Source organism: Arachis stenosperma, chromosome 6 (genome assembly GCF_014773155.1).
Source record: "Arachis stenosperma cultivar V10309 chromosome 6, arast.V10309.gnm1.PFL2, whole genome shotgun sequence".
Taxonomy (NCBI): Eukaryota; Viridiplantae; Streptophyta; class Magnoliopsida; order Fabales; family Fabaceae; genus Arachis; species Arachis stenosperma.
This window is the reverse complement of record NC_080382.1, coordinates 144,712,046-144,734,977: the sequence shown is the minus strand read 5'-3', so window position 1 is coordinate 144,734,977 and position 22,932 is coordinate 144,712,046. Positions and strand designations below refer to the sequence as shown.

The 22,932-nt window shown below is 29.5% G+C and overlaps 2 protein-coding genes across 3 annotated transcripts; one reads left to right on the top strand and one right to left on the bottom strand.

Annotated features, from left to right (window-relative positions):
• Positions 1 to 5,068: 5,068 nt before the first annotated feature.
• On the top strand, positions 5,069 to 9,946 carry LOC130935160 (uncharacterized). The gene is made up of 8 exons (XM_057864753.1): positions 5,069 to 5,593; positions 6,181 to 6,331; positions 6,483 to 6,575; positions 6,674 to 7,345; positions 7,875 to 8,235; positions 8,478 to 8,559; positions 9,022 to 9,266; positions 9,579 to 9,946. The coding sequence occupies exons 1-7, from the start codon at positions 5,291 to 5,293 to the stop codon at positions 9,226 to 9,228; spliced, it is 1,869 nt and encodes a 622-aa protein (XP_057720736.1). The 5' UTR covers positions 5,069 to 5,290; the 3' UTR covers positions 9,229 to 9,266; positions 9,579 to 9,946.
• Positions 9,947 to 10,075: 129 nt separating this feature from the next.
• On the bottom strand, positions 10,076 to 16,037 carry LOC130935161 (triacylglycerol lipase OBL1-like). 2 transcript variants are annotated; one of them, XM_057864754.1, is made up of 5 exons: positions 15,640 to 16,037; positions 13,848 to 14,071; positions 13,504 to 13,537; positions 11,032 to 11,648; positions 10,076 to 10,723 (listed from the first exon to the last, which is right to left on the bottom strand). In XM_057864754.1, exons 1-5 carry the CDS (start codon positions 15,944 to 15,946, stop codon positions 10,445 to 10,447), a joined length of 1,461 nt encoding a protein of 486 aa, XP_057720737.1. In that variant the 5' UTR covers positions 15,947 to 16,037; the 3' UTR covers positions 10,076 to 10,444. The 2 variants fall into 2 exon arrangements, with proteins under 2 accessions (XP_057720737.1, XP_057720738.1); XM_057864755.1 differs by having other exon boundaries at positions 13,848 to 14,047.
• Positions 16,038 to 22,932: the final 6,895 nt, after the last annotated feature.

Genomic DNA, 22,932 nt, shown 5'->3' with positions numbered 1-22,932 from the left:
CAGGGGGAGGCCACTCCGCGCAGTGGTGGTCAGACCTCAGGCACACAGGCCCCGTTAGATGTTGATCTGAATGAGCCTTCATCCTCATCCGCTGGTCACCAGTTCCGTCTCGGAGGTACTCCTCCATCCGCCTTCACCGCTGCATCACAGTCTGTCGCAGGGATTTCGGCGACACCCCTGCATGTTGCGCCACCTGCACAGCCTGCCCCACCGGATGACGAGGATGACATCGAGGATGTCGAGCCGTTGATCCGCCGAGGTCAGAGGGCACGGGTACCCCCTCGCTGTGGCACTGGGTCGCATCTGTTTAGATGAGTCATGTTTCATGTATTTTTTTCTTTAAAGTTCAATCATGTATGATTGTGGTTTGTACTTTTTTTTTCCATAGTTTGGACAGTTTCCAATATTTAAATATTATTACTGAATAATATTTTATTTTAATTATTGTCTTTAAATAATACTTCTCCGCTAAGTTAACCCCAAAGAAGAGCATTTCAAACAAAGAGGCATGTTAGAGTCTTTTCCGTCATCATATTTGAAACTCGGTGACAGTGTTATGTCTTGTCACCCATTTTTTCCCTCCACCAATTCTGTTCATTTACTTTATTATGTTGTAGTCTGTTCTCCTATGTTTTTTTTTTATTTCTCTTGTGGGACATTCACTTCGTACAATCAACGAATCTTGAAACAGTTTAGTGATTATTTTTTTCTTATTAATTTCTGCATCCACGGAAAGTGTTGCATTATTCATAAACAATCAAACCGGTCTGGTTCGAACTATGAATAGTGACATAGGCCGGGTTGGCGCCATACGCCGCACCTCTTTGGCTGATTCGGATCTGCCTCGTCCATAGATAAACAGCTCAGTCAGTCTCACCCTAATTCAAACCGGTCTGGTTCGACCTATGATTTGTGTAATTCGAACCAGCCCGGTTCAATTTACACGGAAAACCCTTTCTCTCTATAATTCGAACCACCTTGGTTCGAATTACATTCATTCATAATTCGAACCAGGTTGGTTCGATTTATTAACAAATAAAATAACCTAATTCGAACCACCCTGGTTCGAATTACTCCCATTTTGAGTTCGAACCAAGCTGGTTCGAATTACTAACAAAAATAAACCATAATTCGAACCAACCTGGTTCGATTTACTAACAAATAGAGTTCGAACCAACCTGGTTCGAATTATATAAAAATACGATCTGGCTTATTGCTGTAACGATTTCTGCTTTGGCGTATTTACGTAATTTTCTGAGCCAGTTGGCTTATTATGGTTTTTTACCCTATAAATACGGTATTTTAAGAATATTTTTATGTATACTTTTATTAGGCATAATTTTCTATTCATAATTTTTTATCTTAATAAAGATATACATAAAAATATTTTTGAAGTACTGTATTTATACTTAAATTATAAAAATATTATTAATATAATATTTTTATGTATATTTAAATTATCCATTAATAATATATATACTAAATATGATAGCAAATTAATTAAATATAATAATAATAATTCTTTGATCAAGAAGTAAAACTAATTAAAGTAAATACTATCTAACTCTCTCTAACACTTTGTTTGGTTTGCAAGAATTTGGAAGGAAAGAAAATGAATGAAAAAATTAGTTTTTCATTGTTTGGATCAAGAAGAAAAATGAATGAAAAATATAAAAGTATATGTGGGATCCACATTAAAATTTTCTCTCCAAAGTTGAGAAGAAAACTTAGATTAGAATGGAAAAATGGATAAAATTACAATTTTGTCCTTATAACATTAGCATATTATAATTTATAAAGGATATTAATGTAATTTCATTTAGGTATGATTTTCTTTCTTCTTATTTTTCCTTCCATCCAAACAAAAGAAAAATTTCCTTCTACTTTCTTTCTTTCTATTTTCTCTTCATCCAAACAACACAAAAAAAAAAAAAATTCACTTTTCCTTCTATTTTCTTTCTTCTCATTTTCTTTCCACCCATTTTCTTTCCACTCATTTTCCATTTTACATCCAAACAAAAGCTAAATTAAAACATAAGTTATCCTAAGTATTATTTTCACCAATTCGTATATACAATATCACAGTTTTCGCTCAAATCTGTTGACCATTGCTAACATGTAGTACTCATGAAGCTACTTAATTAGTTAATTAATTGTGAATTGTAATAACATAGGGTTCCTAATACAAATAAGATTGGAAGAAGTTTGCAAATGAAGATTTGCCAGAAGAGCATTACCAATTTTCAGGTCAAGTCTTTTTCGATAGAATCAGAATGCATATGACAAAATCAGGGGGTCCACGTTATGCATAGTTGTGTATATTGGATTCAACAGAGTGTGAACTCCATTTCTTTATATGGGTAATTAATTAATTAATTAATTAAGAATAACATTTTATAATTATGGTCTTAGCTCATTTTTCTCTTTTTTTGAGTGTCTTTAATTCTTTATAGAGTTGTATATTCTCACCTAATTAGATGTTGTTACTATAATATAGTATATAATAAAAAAAATTACATCGATTTTTTCCCTCAAATTAAATGATGATACACATGATACTATCAAGATCATATTTACCAAAAAATATATATAAAAGGACAATAAACCTTAACATATAATTATGTGTGTTTAAGTTACTTGTACTATTCTTGGAACCTAATTGTTGTCCTTTGACCTTGATGGAACAATAATAGGCTTTGGATTCACTTACAATTTTAAATAAAAAATTATCCATATCTTATATAAATGATAAAATATTATAAGCTGCATTAATTTCTGCTGAAAAAAAAAATGTCAGAGTCAGGCATCATCTCTTCAGTGCATCACATGCAAGCTTTCTTGCATAACAAATTGGAAGCACATAATTTTATTTCATATTTTTAAGATTTCATAGGAAGAAAACGAATTCAAGTGTTGCAAATTTGTCGGAACCAAAAGATATGGGTCGCACACTTGTTCACTGCTGTTTTCAACTGAGACAGAAACTCAGAAAGAAACCCCATCTCAGTTTTTTTTTTTCCTTTTAGTTTTTATTTTTTATTTTTATTTTTCTTTTGTCTTTTTCTTACTAAGATGACAAAAATACTATTTAGGGATCACGAAATTATGCTTCCCACCAACCTTATATTTTCAGTATCATCATATTCTAGCAATATTATTTTGTTCATGATCAAATTTTTTAATCTGCCTCTTCTTTTGGAAACAAGCATAATATGTTTAATATTAATATTATTCACTTTAAAAAAAAAATGGTGTTGTTGGAGTTTAATGATCTAGATTTAAAATAATGTGAAAGGTTCAGTTTGTTAACAATTAAAGTTGAAATCATAAGTTATCATTTTGTTGAAATTTTACCTTGTGTTGAAGGAAATAATTTATGAATTCTCTTTTATTATTACTAACAATTTCATTAATATATAGCCATAAAAATATACTGTAATATAAAATATTTCAGGTCCAAGAAAGCCATATAAAAATAATTCAATTAATTTTATCAATATAAATGTTAGGAATTAAACTTTTTTTATTATTTAAGTCAAAATTAATCATTTACTTATTTTTTATTACAGATATTAATTTTCTAATATTTTCTATCCCAGAAAACAATAATACTTTAACACTAAATATTAGAAAGAATGTTTATAGTGGCAATCAAGTAGGACCACAAGACCCATAACTGCAAACTGCATGCTTAGTAATAATCAGCATTATTGTCAATTTGTCATGCTATTTCCCCTCTAATGATGCAATTAGTGTTACTATTAAGTATTAACTTATAAAAGTTTCAATATGAAAAGACAATAATACCCAAAGTATTAATCAATTCAAAATCTTCAAAGAAGGCACACCACCCAATGTTCCAGTCAAAGGGTAATTAAGATGAACTAGCATCAAAAGAAAAAAAAAAAACACAAACACCCTATTAGGCCATTAGTGATTAGGCCACATTTGATTAACAACGATCAAGAATGATAATTCACCCCAAAAGAACAAACATAAGGTCACATTCAAATTAAATAAATTGCCACCTAGAATTGGTGTGAGACATGATTATGAGTCCTTGTCTAGTACTACGGCTATGTCTCTCTCAATTTATTATGGAAATAGAAGCTATTTCGTTGCAGAAGGTCTTTATCATCGTTGAAAAAATGGTTGCTTAGCCTAGTCATAACCGTATGGAATAATTGAAGCCACTAAATTGCCTTTGTTTGTAACATATATATATATTACTAAAATTTCAAATCAAACTATGTAGATGCTCTTTGTACATAAGTATAGATGTCACTCAGGTTGCACACTTTAATACGTGATATGCCACATTGTTACTAGAGAATAAATTACAATTGTCTGCCATGAAAAATTAATACAATAAATTTATTAAAAATATTAGACATCTAACAAATTATTGATAAATTAACTTAATTTTAGTTACGCCATATGAAAACATGATATATTACACGAGTCAACGTCAAATATCATGCCAAATTATGAACAACAACCAGTACAAAATACTAACAATTAAAACGTCATAAATTAAAATGACTTGAAATCTCAGGAACTAAAACGAAACAGCTTGCAAAGTTTAAGTAGATAATTAAATACACAAACTAAGCACATAATTATTATATTAAAATTGTTATTTGTATTTTAAAATTAACAATAAAATTAGTCATTATATATATTATTTGATTTATTTTTAAAATATATTTTATATTTTAATATATATTTTATTTTAACAACGAATTAAGTGTACAGCTTAACATGATTAATATTATATTATCAGTAGTATTAAGATATTAATATATTTTGTGATTTATAGTTATTAATTAATTATTATTAATATTTTTAATAATACAAAAATATATTTAATAATATAAAAAGTAAAAATTCATGTGAAATTAATTTCAAATGAAGTTGATACTTAAAAGTCATTAAATAATTTAATTGATTTGACTAAATTTTTATCTGAAAATTATCAGATATCAACTTCACTTGAATTTTTAACCGAATCTTATATTATATTAAGGAGAGGAAGAATGAGAAGGAAGATGATAAAATGGAGGTTGAGAAGTTGCTTCCATGAAAGAGAGTAGTAGTAAGTAACAGTAATATACATACCCGCCATATTTACTTAACTTCATTACTTCATTGCGTGTTGTGTGTCTCTGATTCTTCTACTCTCTGCCAAATGCCAATACGATACATTCAATGCTCTCTTCTAAGCTTAATAACTAACTAACAAACAAAAACGAACAAACAGAAATTAAGAACTTCTTCTTCACGGTTACCAATGCCGGAGCTAGGGTTTCACCATCACCACCACGAATCAGCTGCCTCATGGATGAGAACAAGAGGAAGAAGCAGAAGCAGAAGGAGTAGCAGCAGCAGCCACACTCCTGCTTCTACCAGATCCACAGCTGCACTTCGCGGTGCCGCCGCCGCCGCTGCTGGTGACAGTACCAGTCCTGACTCCGTTATATTCACGCTCGAATCCAATCTCAGCTTCTTCTCCTCCGCCTCCGCCAGCGTCGAACGCTGCTCCTTCGCTTCCGATGCTCACGACCGTGATTCCCTCGCCTCCGAGCTCTCGCTGGTAAATCCATCATCATCGCCGTTAATTCGTCATGCTACTGCTTTGCATTTATTCCGTCGCAGTTGCAGTTGCGCTTGTGGTTACCGTTATTTGCAATTTTACTAAAAGCAGAAGATTCGTGAAAGAATAGAGGCTGATGTGGTCACATAAGAAATCTTTAGATTGAATTGCAATTGTGAAAATCTGCATTGCACAACAATATAGTTAATGCAGTTAGTTATTATTGAAGTTAGCGCTGCGAGAGATCGTAGTGAAAATTAAAATACAATGAAAAATTGTAGCGGATAAGGTGCAGTTAATTAAAATCTGTGGCTGCGATGCAAAGAAAATGCAGTTGAGAAAATCTGCATATGCAACTATGCATTTCGCAGTAGAAAAAGGAAGAGAGGAAGGAATGTGTTTTCAAAAAGAATTTGAGCAAAAAAGCAATGCATTTGCAGAGATTTTCTACATTCACAAGCTGTGGCTGCAATTTATAACTATTTTTTTTTTTTAACTGAGTATTCGAGAGTGGAAGAGGAGTTTCTGAGAGTGATGAATCTGAGAATGTTCTGTTTTCAAATTTGTTGCTGGATCTGTTTTTGCAGCATTTGGCAGGGAACCACGAGAGTGAGTTTCCACAGAGCGAGACCTGGAGCGGTCCAGATCCGGATCCGGATCCGAACAAAGAACTTGCAGATTTGGCGCATAGCAGGAAGCTACAAGCTGTGTTCTGTGGAAAGGGAGAAAAAGCGAAAGGTGAAAAAAATGTTATCACTTATTACGTAATGTGAACTCTTGGATTTTTATTTTGTACTTTGTCGAGAAGATCGGAGAGTTGAAAAAAAGTTCTATTCTTTTTTTTTTTCCACTTTTTTTCAAAATTAGTACTGTATTGTTGTTATCGCAGTTCAAAAGGGAGACAGTGATGCTGACAGTGATGATGGAAATGAATTATTGGAATTTGATTCTGCTAGAAACTCCTTTTCCCTAGCTCTCAGAGGTACCTATTCTCAGGTCCCAAAATTTGAAATTCCATTTCTTTCTCTCTTTCTTTCTCTTATATGATGTAATTTTTGGAATTTTATGTTCTCATTAAAGAATGCCAGGATAGGAGATCAAGATCTGATGCATTGTACAACAAGCATGATAGGAGAAGGCCTGCTTCATTGGATCTGAACAATGGCATTGCCACGGGATCTTCACCTCGCCTTGGAGCTGTGAAAAAGAGTTCAGTTTCGTCTAGAAGGTCTGGTTCTGGCACTTTCCCTAGTCCCGGTACACCGAATTATCGTCAAGGTGGTGTAGCAATGCAAAAGGGTTGGTGCTCAGAGAGAGTTCCTTTGCATTCTAGTGCTGCGCGCAAGCAGGTTGGTGCGGCGTTGTTGCCTCTCAGCAACGGGAGGACTTTGCCATCCAAGTGGGAAGATGCTGAGAGATGGATTCTGAGTCCTGTTTCAGGAGATGGCATGGGGAGAGTGCTCCCACAGCAGCAGAGGAGGCCCAAGTCAAAAAGTGGTCCACTTGGGCCACCTGGTATTGCATTTTACTCGATGTATTCACCTTCTGTGCCAATGTTTGAAGGCAGGAATGGAGGGAATTTTATTGCAGGTTCGCCGTTTTCTGCTGGTGTCATCTCAGCTGATGGATTAGCTGTCACTTCTGGTGGCCATGCTGGAGTGCTTCCGGCGAGAACGGATCCCTGTATGGCTCGCTCAGTTAGTGTGCATGGATGCTCTGAGATGCAGAGTCAGTCTTCAATGCCTCCCCAAGGTTTATATCCTTTATTCAATCGTCATCTCCTTTTCTACTTTGATGAAATTATTTATAAATATGATTTTGACATGACATAATTTTGTATGCTATCAGTAATATAATACTGTATTGCAATTATGCTCCGCTATACGATTGACTTTTGAGATAGTAATTATAAGAATTTAACAGTTATGTAGCAATCATGATTGCATGAAGCCATGAATGATGAAAATCTTTTTAGACCGAGACACGTGAAAATTAATTTTTTTTAACAAATACATAAATAAACTTATGTTTGAAAATAATTTCACCTATGCATTGCATAGTCAATAAATCCTTTATCTTCAGTGAAAACTCATATTTTGTGAATTATGTATTGACTGTAAAAGGAGGTGTGGGTGGAAGGTTGGTTTTTTTGTTAGAGACACTATTGACATGTTTATGTAGTAGTTGATAATTTTATTCTTGATGAATGATGATCTCTTTGAAGTATAGATGACGTTCTTCTCTGATCATGTAGTTTACTTGTTTTGGTTCTGACTTGCAGAGAATTTCGATTGTTTCAAAGATGCTGCCACCAATGTATCTCCGGAAGTTTCAAGGCGAGACATGGCAACACAGATGAGCCCAGAGGGTAGCTCATGCTCCTCTCCTAATATGAGGACTTCTTTCTCGGCCTCCACTCCACCTGTCCTGCCCATAACAGAATTGCAGAGTGTCTCATTCTCAAAAATGGATATCAGGGATGTGCAGGTAGATGAACGCGTTACAATGACAAGGTGGTCCAAGAAACACAGGGCTTTATTTTCTGGCAGAGGATCAGAAAATGTGGACCGCTGGAAAATGAAAGAAACAAGTTCTCAATCTTCATCTTTGGACAGTTCCGAAAGATCAAAGACTGCTTCAAAGTATGATTTGTTGTGTTGTACAACTTTCGTTAAATTTAATTGGTAAATAATAAGACAGGATTATTCTGGACAAATTTTAACTGAAATTAATGGATCACATAGAGAGAGTGCTATTTAGTGTTGTTTTCTCACTGAACTTGACCCCTTTCTTTTCTCTTAACCATATGTAATGAAATTGTAGTAACTGGTGGTACCAAAGTGTAGATTGTTTCTAAAATGGAAGCCCTTTTTTGTTGTTTCAGGGCTAAAAGGGAGGAAGCCAAAATCATTGCATGGGAGAACTTGCAAAAGGCAAAAGCTGAGGCAGCAATACGGAAACTAGAGGTTAAGTATATTCTATCTGGGAGAAATTCGAATAACAAATTTCTCTTGAAAATATTTACTATATAGAAGAAAATAACATCATAAAGCGATTATACGCATAGTAATTTATTGGTCTAAAACTGTAAATAGTAGTCTAATATTCGTCGTAAATATTTGCATTAGAAGTTTCATTTTGGAAGTCTTCATCCTAGTCTTAATTCATAGTGCTGAAATAGAACCTTCTTTTGGTTATCTGTGTTTGCTTGTACCATTGGGATAGTAAATTAGTCTTAATGCAAGCAGATGAATATATACACGAGCATTATAAGGATTATAATTTTGTGAAACTAATTCATAGCTTGGATAACTTAAGGATTCTTTATATTTGAGGCCAAAAGTTATTACTGCATGATAAATGATGAGAAACCTGGAGGGGAAAAATGATCAAACATATAATTGTTTCGTTATTGTTTGACATTTCAGATGAAGTTGGAAAAGAAGCGAGCATCCTCTATGGATAAGATCATGAACAAACTGAGGTTAGCTCAGAAAAAAGCTCAGGAAATGAGAAGTTCAGTTTCAACCAACCAGCCCCATCAGGTTGTCAGAACTTCGCACAGGGCACTGTTATTTCGTAGAACTGGCCAGATGAGTTCTCTTAGTGGTTGCTTCACATGCCATGCCTTCTAAAGCATCTCGGCCATTCTTATCTGTTCTAGTAAATCTGGGTAATTTTCTCTTTAAACCTTGCCCTGCCTCATAAATAACATCCTTCTAAAAGTCTCTGATAAATTAAGTTGAGAATCTTTAAAACAAATTACAAATGTTCTTGAATTTTAAAAAGTTTGACTACTTGTCAATGTACCTCATTTTTTGGACGAATGACAAGATTCCATTTGCTGTTTATGTAGTAAATGCATTTCTGCTCTTCATAGGCTCACTTTTATTGTTCCCTTATCTACTTGCAATGTGTTTCTAGTTACACATTTGTTCATTACTTTGCCTTTTGACAAAAGGATATTGATTACATCCATGAACAGGTTTATTACAAATGGATTTGAATGTGCTTCTTGATGATGAGTGAAAAATGTACAAAGATAGCCACGTACTAAGCTGACACTAAATGTGTGTCATGGCGGTTTTGTAATGCATGAATACCATCACCCTCTCTCAAGGGTTCCGAAAATTTCTCAGCCCCTTGTACTCTTACCCTCTGTCAGTTTGGAATCAGTTACTAATACTATATGTATGTACTTAGTCCAATCCTTTAGAATAAGCTTCTTTTTGTATGTTTTTTTTGTCATTTCTTCTCCTCACAGGACAGTTTGTGAGAACAATATAATCATCAATGTAATCTATTATCCATCTATAGTAGAACAATATATTAACCACAATGCTCTGCAATTTAGTCATCACTTCCCAAAATCACTAATTCCTCAATTTGTTACTTGTTTGATTGAAAATTGTTACTTGTTTGCTATCACAAATTTTCATTTGATATATACAAATGCTGCTACTGTAGAAGTTTTCAAAGTAATGAGTTAAGTGCTGCATTTATTAATGATGTTTAATTGTTTATTGGTTTAAATACATAGTATAACAGAGATGATTACAAGAGGATAATAAGGAATTCTTTTACAACAATTTGACCAAATAATAAGAACACATGAAAGATACTGCTAGCTGGATGTGATTATTCTAATCAACGTGATTTGCTATCTTAAACCTGATCTCAATTCTCTTCCTTTTTTATCTGTCAGTTGATTTCTTGTATTTCTGTCAAAATCAGTAATGCACCACAATTATGTATATTCATATGTATATGTATTTTCATATGTATTTCTATATTTATATCTATATATTTATGTATATCTATGATTTCTTGATGCTCAAGAAAGTCATAGCTTTAATCAGTTTTTGAGGTTTCTGAAACGGAAAGATCCTGAATTTCTCGCAATGATCCCAGTCGAGTAACATTGACATAATCTGGGGGAAGATGTGCAGATACTCCTGGAATTATCAATCCAACAAACCTAGCCAGTGTCATCAACCAAGTGTCTTTGTATTCTTTGCCTTTAACCAATGGGAGAAAGAATCCTCTCACAAGCTCCCAAACTGCGTTTAAGATCTTGGGTATGACCCATAATACAGAGAAGTAATTCTTGTTTGGCTCCTCCTCTAGAACCTGGATTCCAATCATAAAAAAATAACTTACTTTCACAAACATCTTTTGAAGAAAAAAGAGCCTCTAAAGGGAAGAAAATTGTAAAGTGACAAAATAAGGAATTAATCACCATTGAATTTGTAGTTTCTATCATATGTGAGTCTCACTACCTTAATTCAAGGATGATTAAGCTTTCTCTTTTACACTTGACCAACTTTTTCCTTTTAGAGGTGCTTGATCCGTGGAAATATGATACATCTTCACAGTTCACATAATGCAAGCACTTTTAATTTGAAAATGATAATCAATTCACTATTCAAATTTCATACCTGTCCTTGGTACAAGCTGTTGAAGTATAAGGAAGGACCAAAGTGCTTAAAGAATAGGGTTTTGTCTTCATAAGGGATCCTAGGCACCAAGTCATTGCAATAAACATACCTCCTATATTTCACATCATATTTTCTCATACTCTCTTTCATGAAGTCCCCAAATGCTTGGTCCCCTACCCTTGGCTGCCCAAATGTGTAAACCCCTTCTAACTTGTCCAAAAGCCATGCCTCCTCATGCAAAGTAAGAATTGCAGCAAACAAAATTGCCAATGCCCCTCCCAAACTATGCCCTGTCACTATGAACTTTGCATCCTCATTTGCATGCAACATTGCTTTCAATTCCTCCCTAATCGTATAGTAAGCATAAAGATGATCACTTTTGCTTGTTTGATCTATCTCTTTGGGCCACCCACTATTTTTTTGTAGGCCCAATGCTTTCATGAACCCACTATGGATCTTTCCAACATTGGGAAGCTCGTACCATGAGAGATCTATATCTGTTATCCATTGGGCAGAATTAAATGGTTGGGTGCCTCTAAATGCAACCACAATCAAGCTGGGTTTGGTCTTAGTGTCTTGTAATATGATGGCTTTTGTTGACCAAAGTTCTTGGAAATCTAGCACATAAGTATTTGAAATAGTGTCAATGATAATGATGTTTGCCAACTCCCAATAAAATATAAAATTAAATGGTTGAAACTCAGTCGATTTCACCTAAAGTTAATAACTGAGAGCTATTAGATGGTTTGATTAATTTGACTAAATTTTCATATAACTGCTCTCAACTATCAATTTTACGTAAAATCGACTGTACTTGAATTCCACTAAATTAAATATCTAATAAAAAGTATTTTATTTTTTATCCTTTTGTACTTTTCACATTATTTTTTAGTCTTGAGTATTTTTGTGCAAACTTATATTTTTCTCAAATTAATTACTAGACATGTCATGTCATATCACATGCCATCACATTTGTACTTACATTTTTTAAAAGAAAAAGTAACTTAGAAGTTAGAACCATACATCTGGAATCGATTAATAATGTTAGTATTCTTATTACATAATTTGTTTAACTAGTTTTCAAATAGGTTGTAAGTATCATAATTATGCATAATCTAGTTGGCACTATAAAAATAAGATACCATCAGAGGTCGTTGACTTGAGGGAGTCATCATTGCAATTTTGGTAACCCCTTGCTCATCCAACTTGAAATTAATTTTTGTGAAAAAAAATATTTTTCATATGACTTGAAAGGGTCAGAGAATTTTCAACTTTTATTTTTAACAAAAAAAAAACGTGCTTGCTAGACCTAATCAAAATGTGACAAATCAAAGGAGGCCGGGTAGATTCATGTATCAAATAAATAAACAAAAAATAAAATAAAAACAAGGAGGGAGTAGATTCCACGAAACAATGTTTTGAAAAACTATGAAGTTTTGTTCTTGTGAGTACGGTAACCTTGTTTTCGGTAGTGTCTTCATCTAAAGGTTAGACCTATCATAAAATAAATTCTTAACTTAGTATATCATATTTACGTCTCTTATTATTCTCTTACTTACTTACTTCTAAAATAATTAACCACTAATATATATATATATATATATATATATATATATATATATATATATTAAAAAGAAGAGTAAAATATCGTTTTTCTCTCCAACGTTTGGAGTAAGTTCTATTTGTATATCTAACGTTTAAATTGTCCTATTTGTATCCCTAACGTTTATAAAAGTGATTCAATATTATTCCACTATCAATTATACTAACAAATCAGATTATATTTTTCAATTATTCTCACTTAGATGTATTCATTTTCAATTAGGTCTCACTTGTATGTGTTTAATTTTAATATTATACTCACTATTTGTATTTAGATTCAATTATGTTCCTAGAAAAGTGAATTATGTAAATGTTGTAGTAATTAGTTTTAACTTTTGATGAGCTATTTTTTGGAGTGGATCATCGATTCTATTCCAGATATTTGTATTCTAACTTCAAGAAAAAATTTTTAAAACTTAAACTAAAGCGTTCATGATGTGTAATTAATGGCAGAATAATATTGAATCACTTTTACAAACGTTAGAGATAAAAATAAAACGATTTAAATGTTAGAAACACAAATAAAATTTATCCCAAACATTAAGGACAAAAATAATATTTTACACTGCAAAAGAAACCATATCCAAAATAGGTGCATCAATACACGTGCTGAGTGCTGTCATTTTTTCACATGATTGATGCCACTTACTAGTATACTTTGGGGGGGGGGGGGGGGGGGGGGGCAATTATTCGTTTTAACATGGTATTAGATTAGATTAGATTATTTAGATATGATAGCTATAAAATTCGTATCTTGGAAGCAAAACTTCGTATCTTTCGTTTGTTATTTAAATAATAATAATAAGAATAAAAAAAAAAAACTCGTATCTTCTACGCAAAAAGTATTCCCAAGAGATGATTCTCACTTACCGTTCCAGAAACTGTATAACCCCCAAAACTTCATCTGCAATCATTTTATAAAAGGGAAAAATTGTTATAAATTTTCGTACCAATTATATATAGATTATAGACAACAAAAAATAGTTGATATTAGAAATGTTATCTGTATTATATGTGTATATTTTTTACTTTTTATTATTAAAAGTAATTAATAAAAAATAAAAAAAATCGTATTATGTATTATAAAAAAGGTACAATGCAAAATAAAGAACACAAATATTATTTTGATATAAATATATAATGTTTAAGATAAAAGAATATAATACTAACCAAATTGTAATATAATAAGAGAATAAATAATTAAAGAAACTTACATGCCAACGATTTGTGACTGCGTTTTCAATGTATTCTTCATTCTCGTAGGAGAACTTTGAAGCCATCATAGATAACAAACCTTTGTACTTTGCATCATCGTTCTTATCTTGAATGCTTTTGACTAAGTCAACTCGGTAGTCAAGGAACCCTGCCACGGACATGAACGTTGCTGATGATGCATCTGGTGTTATCACCTTTCCTGCATCAGGGTCTCCCTTTAATACTAGAAACAAAAATTCATAGAGTTGTGTTTGTTTATAGGTACAGAATACGAATTTGACAGACAAAAAATATTATATTTAAAAATATAAAATTAATATATAAATGTTAACAAGAGACATATTTTTTTAATTATTTTTGTTAATTTTTTATAATTATATTTTTTATTAAATTTTTAAATAAAAAATAGAATAAATTATATTTTCATAATTTATTTTAATTTATCAACAAATAAAATACAAAACATTAATTTTTGTATCTCTATTGTGTGTCCTATATTGTACTATAAATGCAAAATCTATCACATTTGTATATAAACCATGTATTAGATGTATCTGAAAAAATAATTATTAAATTAATATTAAAATATATAAAATTATATATATATAGAGGTTAACGTAGTAATTTTCTACGTATATAAAATTTTTGAAATCCTATATATGAACAACGATACAGAGTTTTAACTCATCTTTTAATATATATGTCATTTTTTAACATTAAAAAAATTCAAAAAAAAAGTAGAGGAAGATCGCATCTTGTTTTAAGTTTTAACAACGAAAGAGTATATGAATTTCATAGGAGAGTAATACTGATTCTAAGAGGAATAAGGAGTTTTTAGGTGTAAATAATTCAGCATATATAATGATCAATCTCTTTATGGCAATGTAGAATGTGGGAGGAAGAAATTAAAAAGAGTATTGTTATTAATTTGTCTACTATTATTCTAGTTTTTAACTTTTTGTGTTTATGTTGTTATTAGGTTGCCAGAATTTGATTATGTATGTTAGGCACATTTGCTTGGAGCTTTTACCCTTTCTGGTCGATATAGTATTACCAATACAAAAAAGTGTATCGTTGTTTTGCATAAAAATGAATTGAGAATTTTCATGTGACGACTATATATATATATATACTCAACGTTACCTAATTTTTACCAAAAATCAAATCTACTCAAACTCTTTCTTTTTCTTACCAATTCATTGGAAGAAAATTAATTAATAATTATACAAATAAAGTTTTAGCTCCCTATGAAATAATCAAACAAATTAATTATTGTTCATAGTTCATACATAAATTAGTAAAAAATATAACATAGCTAGTAATAAATTTGGTATATAATAGCGGTTAGAAATATAATTATTCATATTGTCTTTTTCTATTAATCTTTTATATATATATATGCAAAAATCAAACAAATTTAAAAGAGATTTTTATTTAAGAAAGAATATAAGAAATATAATAATTTATATTATTTTTTTATTAACTTAAAAGAAGTGATATCATGATAATAATATGATGATGTTAATTAATTTTTGTTTTTGTTTTTGTTTTTTATGAAATTCTTTAGTCTGGCAGGATAAAAACTAATTTATTATAAATTTAAGCTCTATTTAAAAATTTGTTGCTGATCAATCAATTATAACATACAGTAGACGAAATTCGAATATCCACACTTACTTAAACCGATTAGTGAGAGATCCATCCAAGTTGGTTATGATGTTAATTAATTATATTCATAACATAAACACAAAACCGGCAAAAATGGTTGCGAAGAAGTAACAGTGAACGAACCTTTTAGTTTGTTTTTGAAGAGCCCTAAAAATCCTCCATTGCTTGAAAGTGTATTGAGCCACAACTCCAAGTTGTCTCCCATCATTTTCATGGTGTTCCCTGAAGTGAATAGAAGCTTTTGCGCGACAATGGAGGTGAAGAGGAGCCATCTTTGCCGGAATTCCTCTGCCTTGATGTCCACCGGACATTCAATGAAACTCCGGTTTTCGAGTTTAGAAGAAAAAAGGAGTCGAAGAAGATCAAGAAGAGTTGCCTCTTGAGGGTTCAGTAAGAGGTAAGTGCCACCAAATAGTTCCTTGCAAGACATAGCTTCAACAACAATAATAAGAAGCTGGTGATGATAGCTTTAAGGATATGTGTATGCGTCAAGCAAAACCTTCTATCACAAGTTTATGGAAAATAATGCAACTAACTCATCAAATATATATATCCTCTCTCCATATATATAACATTTCAAAAATTAAATCTATGTTGGTTACTTGGTCATAGTAATTAATTAATTTTAATATAATATTTTTATGTGACTAAGATATACTTAAAAATTATTTAATACAATACATACTTATATCTTACTTGTTATTTTTATATAAAGACATATTCATGTGAGTAATAATTAACTTAAATATTTTAAGTGAACTAAAGAATAAGTTTTAATTTTATATTCCTTTTATTAGAGATAAAATAAAAAAATATGCAATAATTATTTCTAAATATTTAAAAAATAAGTTCATCATTCACTATTTTTTAAAAGGTTTAATTACTCTGTTGATTTATATAGTTTTATAAAATTTTTAATTAGATCCTTATACTTTTTTTTCTTTTTAATTGGATCTCTGCACTAATTCATTTTTTTTCCAATTAAGTCTCTATTAGTAGTAATTGACTTAATTTTATAGAGATCTAACTAAAAAAAAATTGGTATAAGAACCCAATTAAAAAAAATTTTGATGTAAAGATTCAATTAAAAAAAATATAAAAATTTAATTAAAAATTTTATAAAATTATAAAAACTAACAGAATGATTAAATCTTTTTAAAATAGTTTCAAATTATTAATTTTCAGACAAAGAAATTAATGCTAGCAAATACTATATTATATAGTTTATTTTTTTTTTTTAGAAAAATAAATTAAGATAATGTTGTTTATCATGCATTAATTATTGCTATAGGATCATGTATGTGTGACCTTAAATAAAATAATATATATAAATAATGCTTGATGATCTAGCTTGCGAAGGGATCATGTTGTGTTTGTATTAGTTAATTAATGCTTAAGCTAATAATATGTTTTGCTCCTATTAACAATATTCCGTATTATAAGGTTTTGATAATAATTGGTTGTTGGAGACCAAAGAAGCCTTAAAAGAAACCAAATGACGAAAATGAAAGAATGGGCTAGTTGTCTCTTTGCTAGTCATTAGTCAATTTGCACATTTTGGTAATGTGCATCCATACGCAATCTTGCAACGTCGTTACATAATTTTACCTTTTCAAAAATCAAAGCTTCTTGGAGATCAAAAAATTGGGGCAGTAGCTTTCTCATTATTATATAATATTCCTAATCTAGATGCTAACTTGTTACTAAGGAATTCATTAATTTAATCCATAATTCATTCTTTCTGCTCCCAAGTTAAGAGAAGAGTAGGGTTTTTATTTTTTATTTTTAATATTTTTTTATTCGAGCAGACTGAATTTGTCGTTAATTAATATATTGCTACATATACAAAAAGAAATTCGAATCTCAAACATTTATTTAAACAAATGAACGAGATAATCACTCCATCAGTCCAAATTAACTATAGAATTTTTATTTATTAATATACATTTCAGTTTTTTTCTTACTTTAAGCTTTTTTATTGTTCTTACGTGATTTTTAAGATTGACTTATATTTTTCTTGAGAAACAACATATTATATATATATATATATATATATATATATATATATATATATATATATATATATATGATTTTTTTGCCAAAGTGATGTAACATTATTTTCATCTTAGAGTGAGTTACTTGTCTTATTCTAAAAAGGATAAATGAATATTCCTTACTCAATTAACTTATTATATTTAGTAAGTTACGTTTCTTTAATTTTGATTTTTTTTATCATTTTTTATTGGCAACTAAGATTTTTTTTTTTTTGGGTGATTGAGGATAAAACACAACCAATAAAAAAACAAAATTCTAAGAGATTGTTAAGACAATGTTGTTTCCTCGAATATTATTCTTAAATTTCTTTTAAAGTACCATAAGTTTCACTTGCTGAGAATAAGACCTCAATGCAATTTTTGTCGTCATAATGTCCACCACTATGTTTGTTTTTCTCAAAATCAAGTGAATATCAACACGTCATTTCTAAGTCATGATGTCTTTTATTTTAAGCATAAAAAGATCTATAAATCTCAAATTATCTTAAAAATTGTTAACAAGATTAAAAGTCTCTATACAGTCCGTTTCACAAATCACATCTCTTTGTCCAAAACCTCATGCTAAAAGATATTCTCTCCAAATAGTAAACAATTCTTCGTACAAAATATTATTGCTCTTAATTATTCTCAAGCAGTCTTTTTGTGGATTTCCATTTCAGTCTCTACTAACACAGGCAAAACCAATATAATCACCAGTATGCGAATAACTAACATCAAAATTAATCTTAAAAGTACCTATTGATGGAGAAATTCATGAACCACTAATTATATAAAGAATATACACTCTACTATTTAAAAATATTCCAAAAAATAGGAGTGAACTAAAGAAAAATCTAAAAAAATGCTTTTTATTATGGAACAATAACTAATTCTTAAAATCTAAAGGATAATATAAAATTTCTAAAAACGGCCAAACTAATTGAGCTTACAGATAATTTCAGATTCAATAAAAAACCGTTTCCTGACAACCCAAACAATTAGAGCAACTATTTGAGGGCGACATGCTTCTCTTAAAACGAAAAATAGGAGTGGACAGTGCATCTCAAAAATAAAACCAAGCTAAAAGTTTGATCTTTTTCGAAAGAGGCAACTAAGATATGTATGATGATATAAATTTAAGTATATATTGATTATTTAATATTATTAGGAAAGTAAATAACTTGAACGCCAGTCATACACTCTGAGCGGGCCTTAGTTTAGGGAATTATTTTTGAAAAAAATAATTGTTGTTATTTTAATAAATTGTGTGTGTGTGTTTATAATTTATATATATAATTTTATAAAGATTCAAACTTCAACCTGGGACCATGTCACACGTCTAACTTACAAATTAATTAACAAGTAACTCATTATCATATATTCTAAAATAATATGTCAATTAGTTCTTCAAGAAATTTTTAATAAAACGTTTTAGTTTTTAATAAATTTTATAGCTTTTCACTTTGTTAAATAAAAATTTTTAAAACTTATTTAATAATTTAAATTTGTTAATACTCCCCAGTAATATCAAATACAAAGTTTCTTAAGAACTAAATAGATTTGAGATAGGGAAAAGGATATTCATCTTTAATTTCTTTAGAAAATAAAAAATTCAGTCAAAAACGAAACTAAAGTTTAAAATTTTGAATACAATAAGGTCCTCCATTGAAGTAGTCAACCAATGTAATTATGTATTGCTTTCAATTATTTTTTTTATCACTAGTCATTTTCGTCGAAGATTCGAGCCTCTATTAATAATGGAATTAATTAATTGAATAATGAAAGCAAGGAAGATAACAACGCATTAGAAAAAGCATGAAATGATTGATAAAATTGTGGATTACACTCGGAGGTTATTTTGATCTAACACCTAGAAAGTTAGAATTTGGATCATGCATGTTTGGTAAAATAACATAAGTAGTTAAATAAACAAATTATTTTTTTCAAAAAATATCTAATATATTGGCTTCAACTATTTTATTAACAAAGTCGTCTTTTTCACCTTTTTTATTGGAAAGTTGGTCAATATTTTACAAAATGTTTCAAAAACCTCTTTAATAATAAAATACTAGTATTAATAATAAATATATTGTGCAATATTATCAAATATTAAAACAAGAATAAAATACTTTCAAAACAAGAAGAAAAGGTTTAATTAATTTGAACCTACAAACAACATAATAATACTACTATGGGCCTAAGGAAATAGTGGGTCAATCATTTGAAATTTGGATTCTGGAGTTGCAGTTTGTTTTGAAGAGGCCCAAAGAAAACGTAGATAGAGAGGTTCACAAGTCATTGAAGCCCAAGGCCCACAAAATGGCAAGAAATTAAAGCGATAAATGCAAATATGTCCTAGCAGAGACTTAGCTCAGATAATAATCCAAAAAAAATGCAAATATGTCTCTTAACGCATTGTTTTGTTTACTGTTTACTGTTAACAACCATAAATCATCCCTTTCTTACCAAAAAAAAAAGTTTCTTTGTAATCGGTTTAGGTTTAATTTGAATAAACAGCTTAATTAAATTATTTTTGAAAAAATAGTTTAAACAATAAATAGTTATATTAAAAATAACTTATAAATAAGTTATTTTATATTTAAATTTTCAATTCTAAAAGTACTTATTTTATAGAAATGTGATAAAAAATAGTAGTATTATGAGAGAAGTTATTTTTCTTTAACTGCTCTGTAAACTCCTAAATAACTTCTTAAAAAATTACAATTTAATTTAAAAAATTATATTAGATATTAAATACTATTACTTTTTATAAGTTAAAAATTTTAAAAAATTACTTTTAAAACTTTTCAAATAGACCTTAATAGTGTTGTGGAAACATCTTTTGTGACCGATTGGACTATTTAGCAAACTATCAACAACTCCAAAAAAACTCCAAAGCAAGTTGCCAGCTTTACTCACTTGACCCATAACATAAACACGGTGAAAATACCAATTAAATTAAGTTATGAAATTTGTTTGGATCAATTAAGTGAGACTCTTCTAAAATTATTTAGTCATTTAAAAAAAATAAATTAATTTATATCATTAATTATTCTTAAATTACGATAATAAAATTTATAAATAATAAATATTATAAATTTAAAAATATTAAAGTATCACTTTATTATTTTACTAATATTAACACTTTAGAATATCTTTTTAATTAAGTCAATTTAAACAGTATTCTAGTCATTTAAAATAATATTACACTAAATAATTAAAATATTTATTAAAAATATAATTTGAATGGATCAACTTTGATATTTTTTTAGGTTTCTATAGATATGTGAGAGAGAAAAAAAATTGTAAAAAAGATAAATTTAAATTTAACGGTTACCAATAATTCTCTTTATATATATGTAGATAATTTTTTCTATATTTCTAATTATTTAACTTCTTTTGCTATTTAATTCTAAAGTTAAAATTTTTATCATATTTATAGTAGATATTTGTTTGACGAAAAAAAAAAAAAAATATATATATATATATATATATAAATTCAAAATTAAATTAAATTAAATTTTAATAATAAAAATAAATAATATATAATATTATCTCAATTGAATTTTAAAAAAAATTACTAAGTATTAATAATTTTATTTATATTTAAAAATTTAAATTAAATTTTAAATAATTAAATAATTAAATTATTATTATTATAATATAAATTTATATATAACTTTTTTCATTGTATTGATATTTAATAATATAAATTTTATCATACATAAATAAAAAATGTTAAGCATAGGAATAAATAGGCTCAATTTTATGGTTATGGAAGTTTTGTGTGTGATTTGTCCGGATATGGATTAATGGGGTACAAGACAAATTTGTAGGACATCTTTTTGTAAGTATCATGTAGAAAAACTCGGACCATGCGAGTTATTTGATTTAAAAATTTTGTTGAACAAATCGGATGGTCCGATTTGGAACCGGAAAAATTTGAATTTTGAAAGGTGAAAATCGGACTCTCTATTCTTTGTAGGTGGTAATTTTTATATGAATGAGAACATCAAATCGGAGGGTACGATTTGATTATTTTATATTTTTTTGAATAAAGTTAAGCTAATCGAGGGGTCCGATTTGCTTGTAGAGGCATATATAAAAGTGTGTAACTAGTGGAAGAGATCAATGCGCGTCTTCTTCTCCTTCTTCAACGGCTTCTTCTTCTGGTTTCTTCTTTCTGGGTTTCTCTCTTGTTTGGTATGAAACCAAAAAATCTGGTAGTTAAGTTTATGTTCTTATTTAAGTGATTGAGAGAAATGAGTGACAGAGTTCTTTTAAAAGTGTATTATTTTAGTCAGATTCTGTTACAAACATCTGAATGAGTAAAATTTGTTTGTGAAAATTTGTTAGATATTGTTACTCCTTTCACAATCTCATTTGATGAGCTCAAAGGTGTGACATGTGAAAAGATTGATTCTGAGAGGTCAAGAAAAATATCATGTATTCTATACAGATATCCCATACTGGTGTTTGGTGGATTCGTCCAATTTCAAGTCAAATATGTAACGGATGAAGCGAACATGCAGGAGATGTTTTCAATGTATATTGAAAATCGGGATCAATTCTCGTTCATCAAGTTGTACGTTGAGTTCGAACAATCTGAGGCCGACCGAAATATTGTATGGGAAGATTACAATAATGATAGTGAAGAAGAATTCAAAAGCAACTACGAAATTGTTGATCCGGACGGAGATGAAGATTAAAAATATTAAACTGCCTAATAATAATAATAATTATAATTAAAAATTTTTAAAAGATTAAAAAAACGTTTTTTTTAAATAACGATAATCATTCTGTTTACATTTTAAAATTTAATTTCTAACAACAATAATAATAATTAACTTCCTAATAATAATAATTATAATAAAAAATATTAAAAATTTTCAAAATAAAATTACGTTCGTTATAAAAAATAATAGACATCATTCTGTTTACATTTTAAAATTCATTATCCAACAACAATAATAATTAACTTCCTAACAATAATAATTATTATTAAAAAATATTTAAAAAATTTCAAAAAAAAACTTACAAATATTGAAAAATAATAATAATCATTCTGCTTATATTCCTAAATTCAATTTCTAACAACAATAATAACAATCAAGTTCCTAACAATAATAACTATAATTATAAAATATTAAAAAAATTTAAAAAAAAACTTACACAATCAGAATAGTTGAGATAACGTATAATATGAAGTTCGGAACAATCAATATCTCGAACTTTGTGTTTTTTTGGCATTTTAATTTTCCTTTTACCATGCATAGCAAAGAGCAATGGAGAAATGAAGAAGAAAGGTGGTATGAATTTGAAAGTGACAGTTCGGATGGTGGGTGTGGGGCTTGCATGGGTCTATGTTGGGGTTCAAGGCACC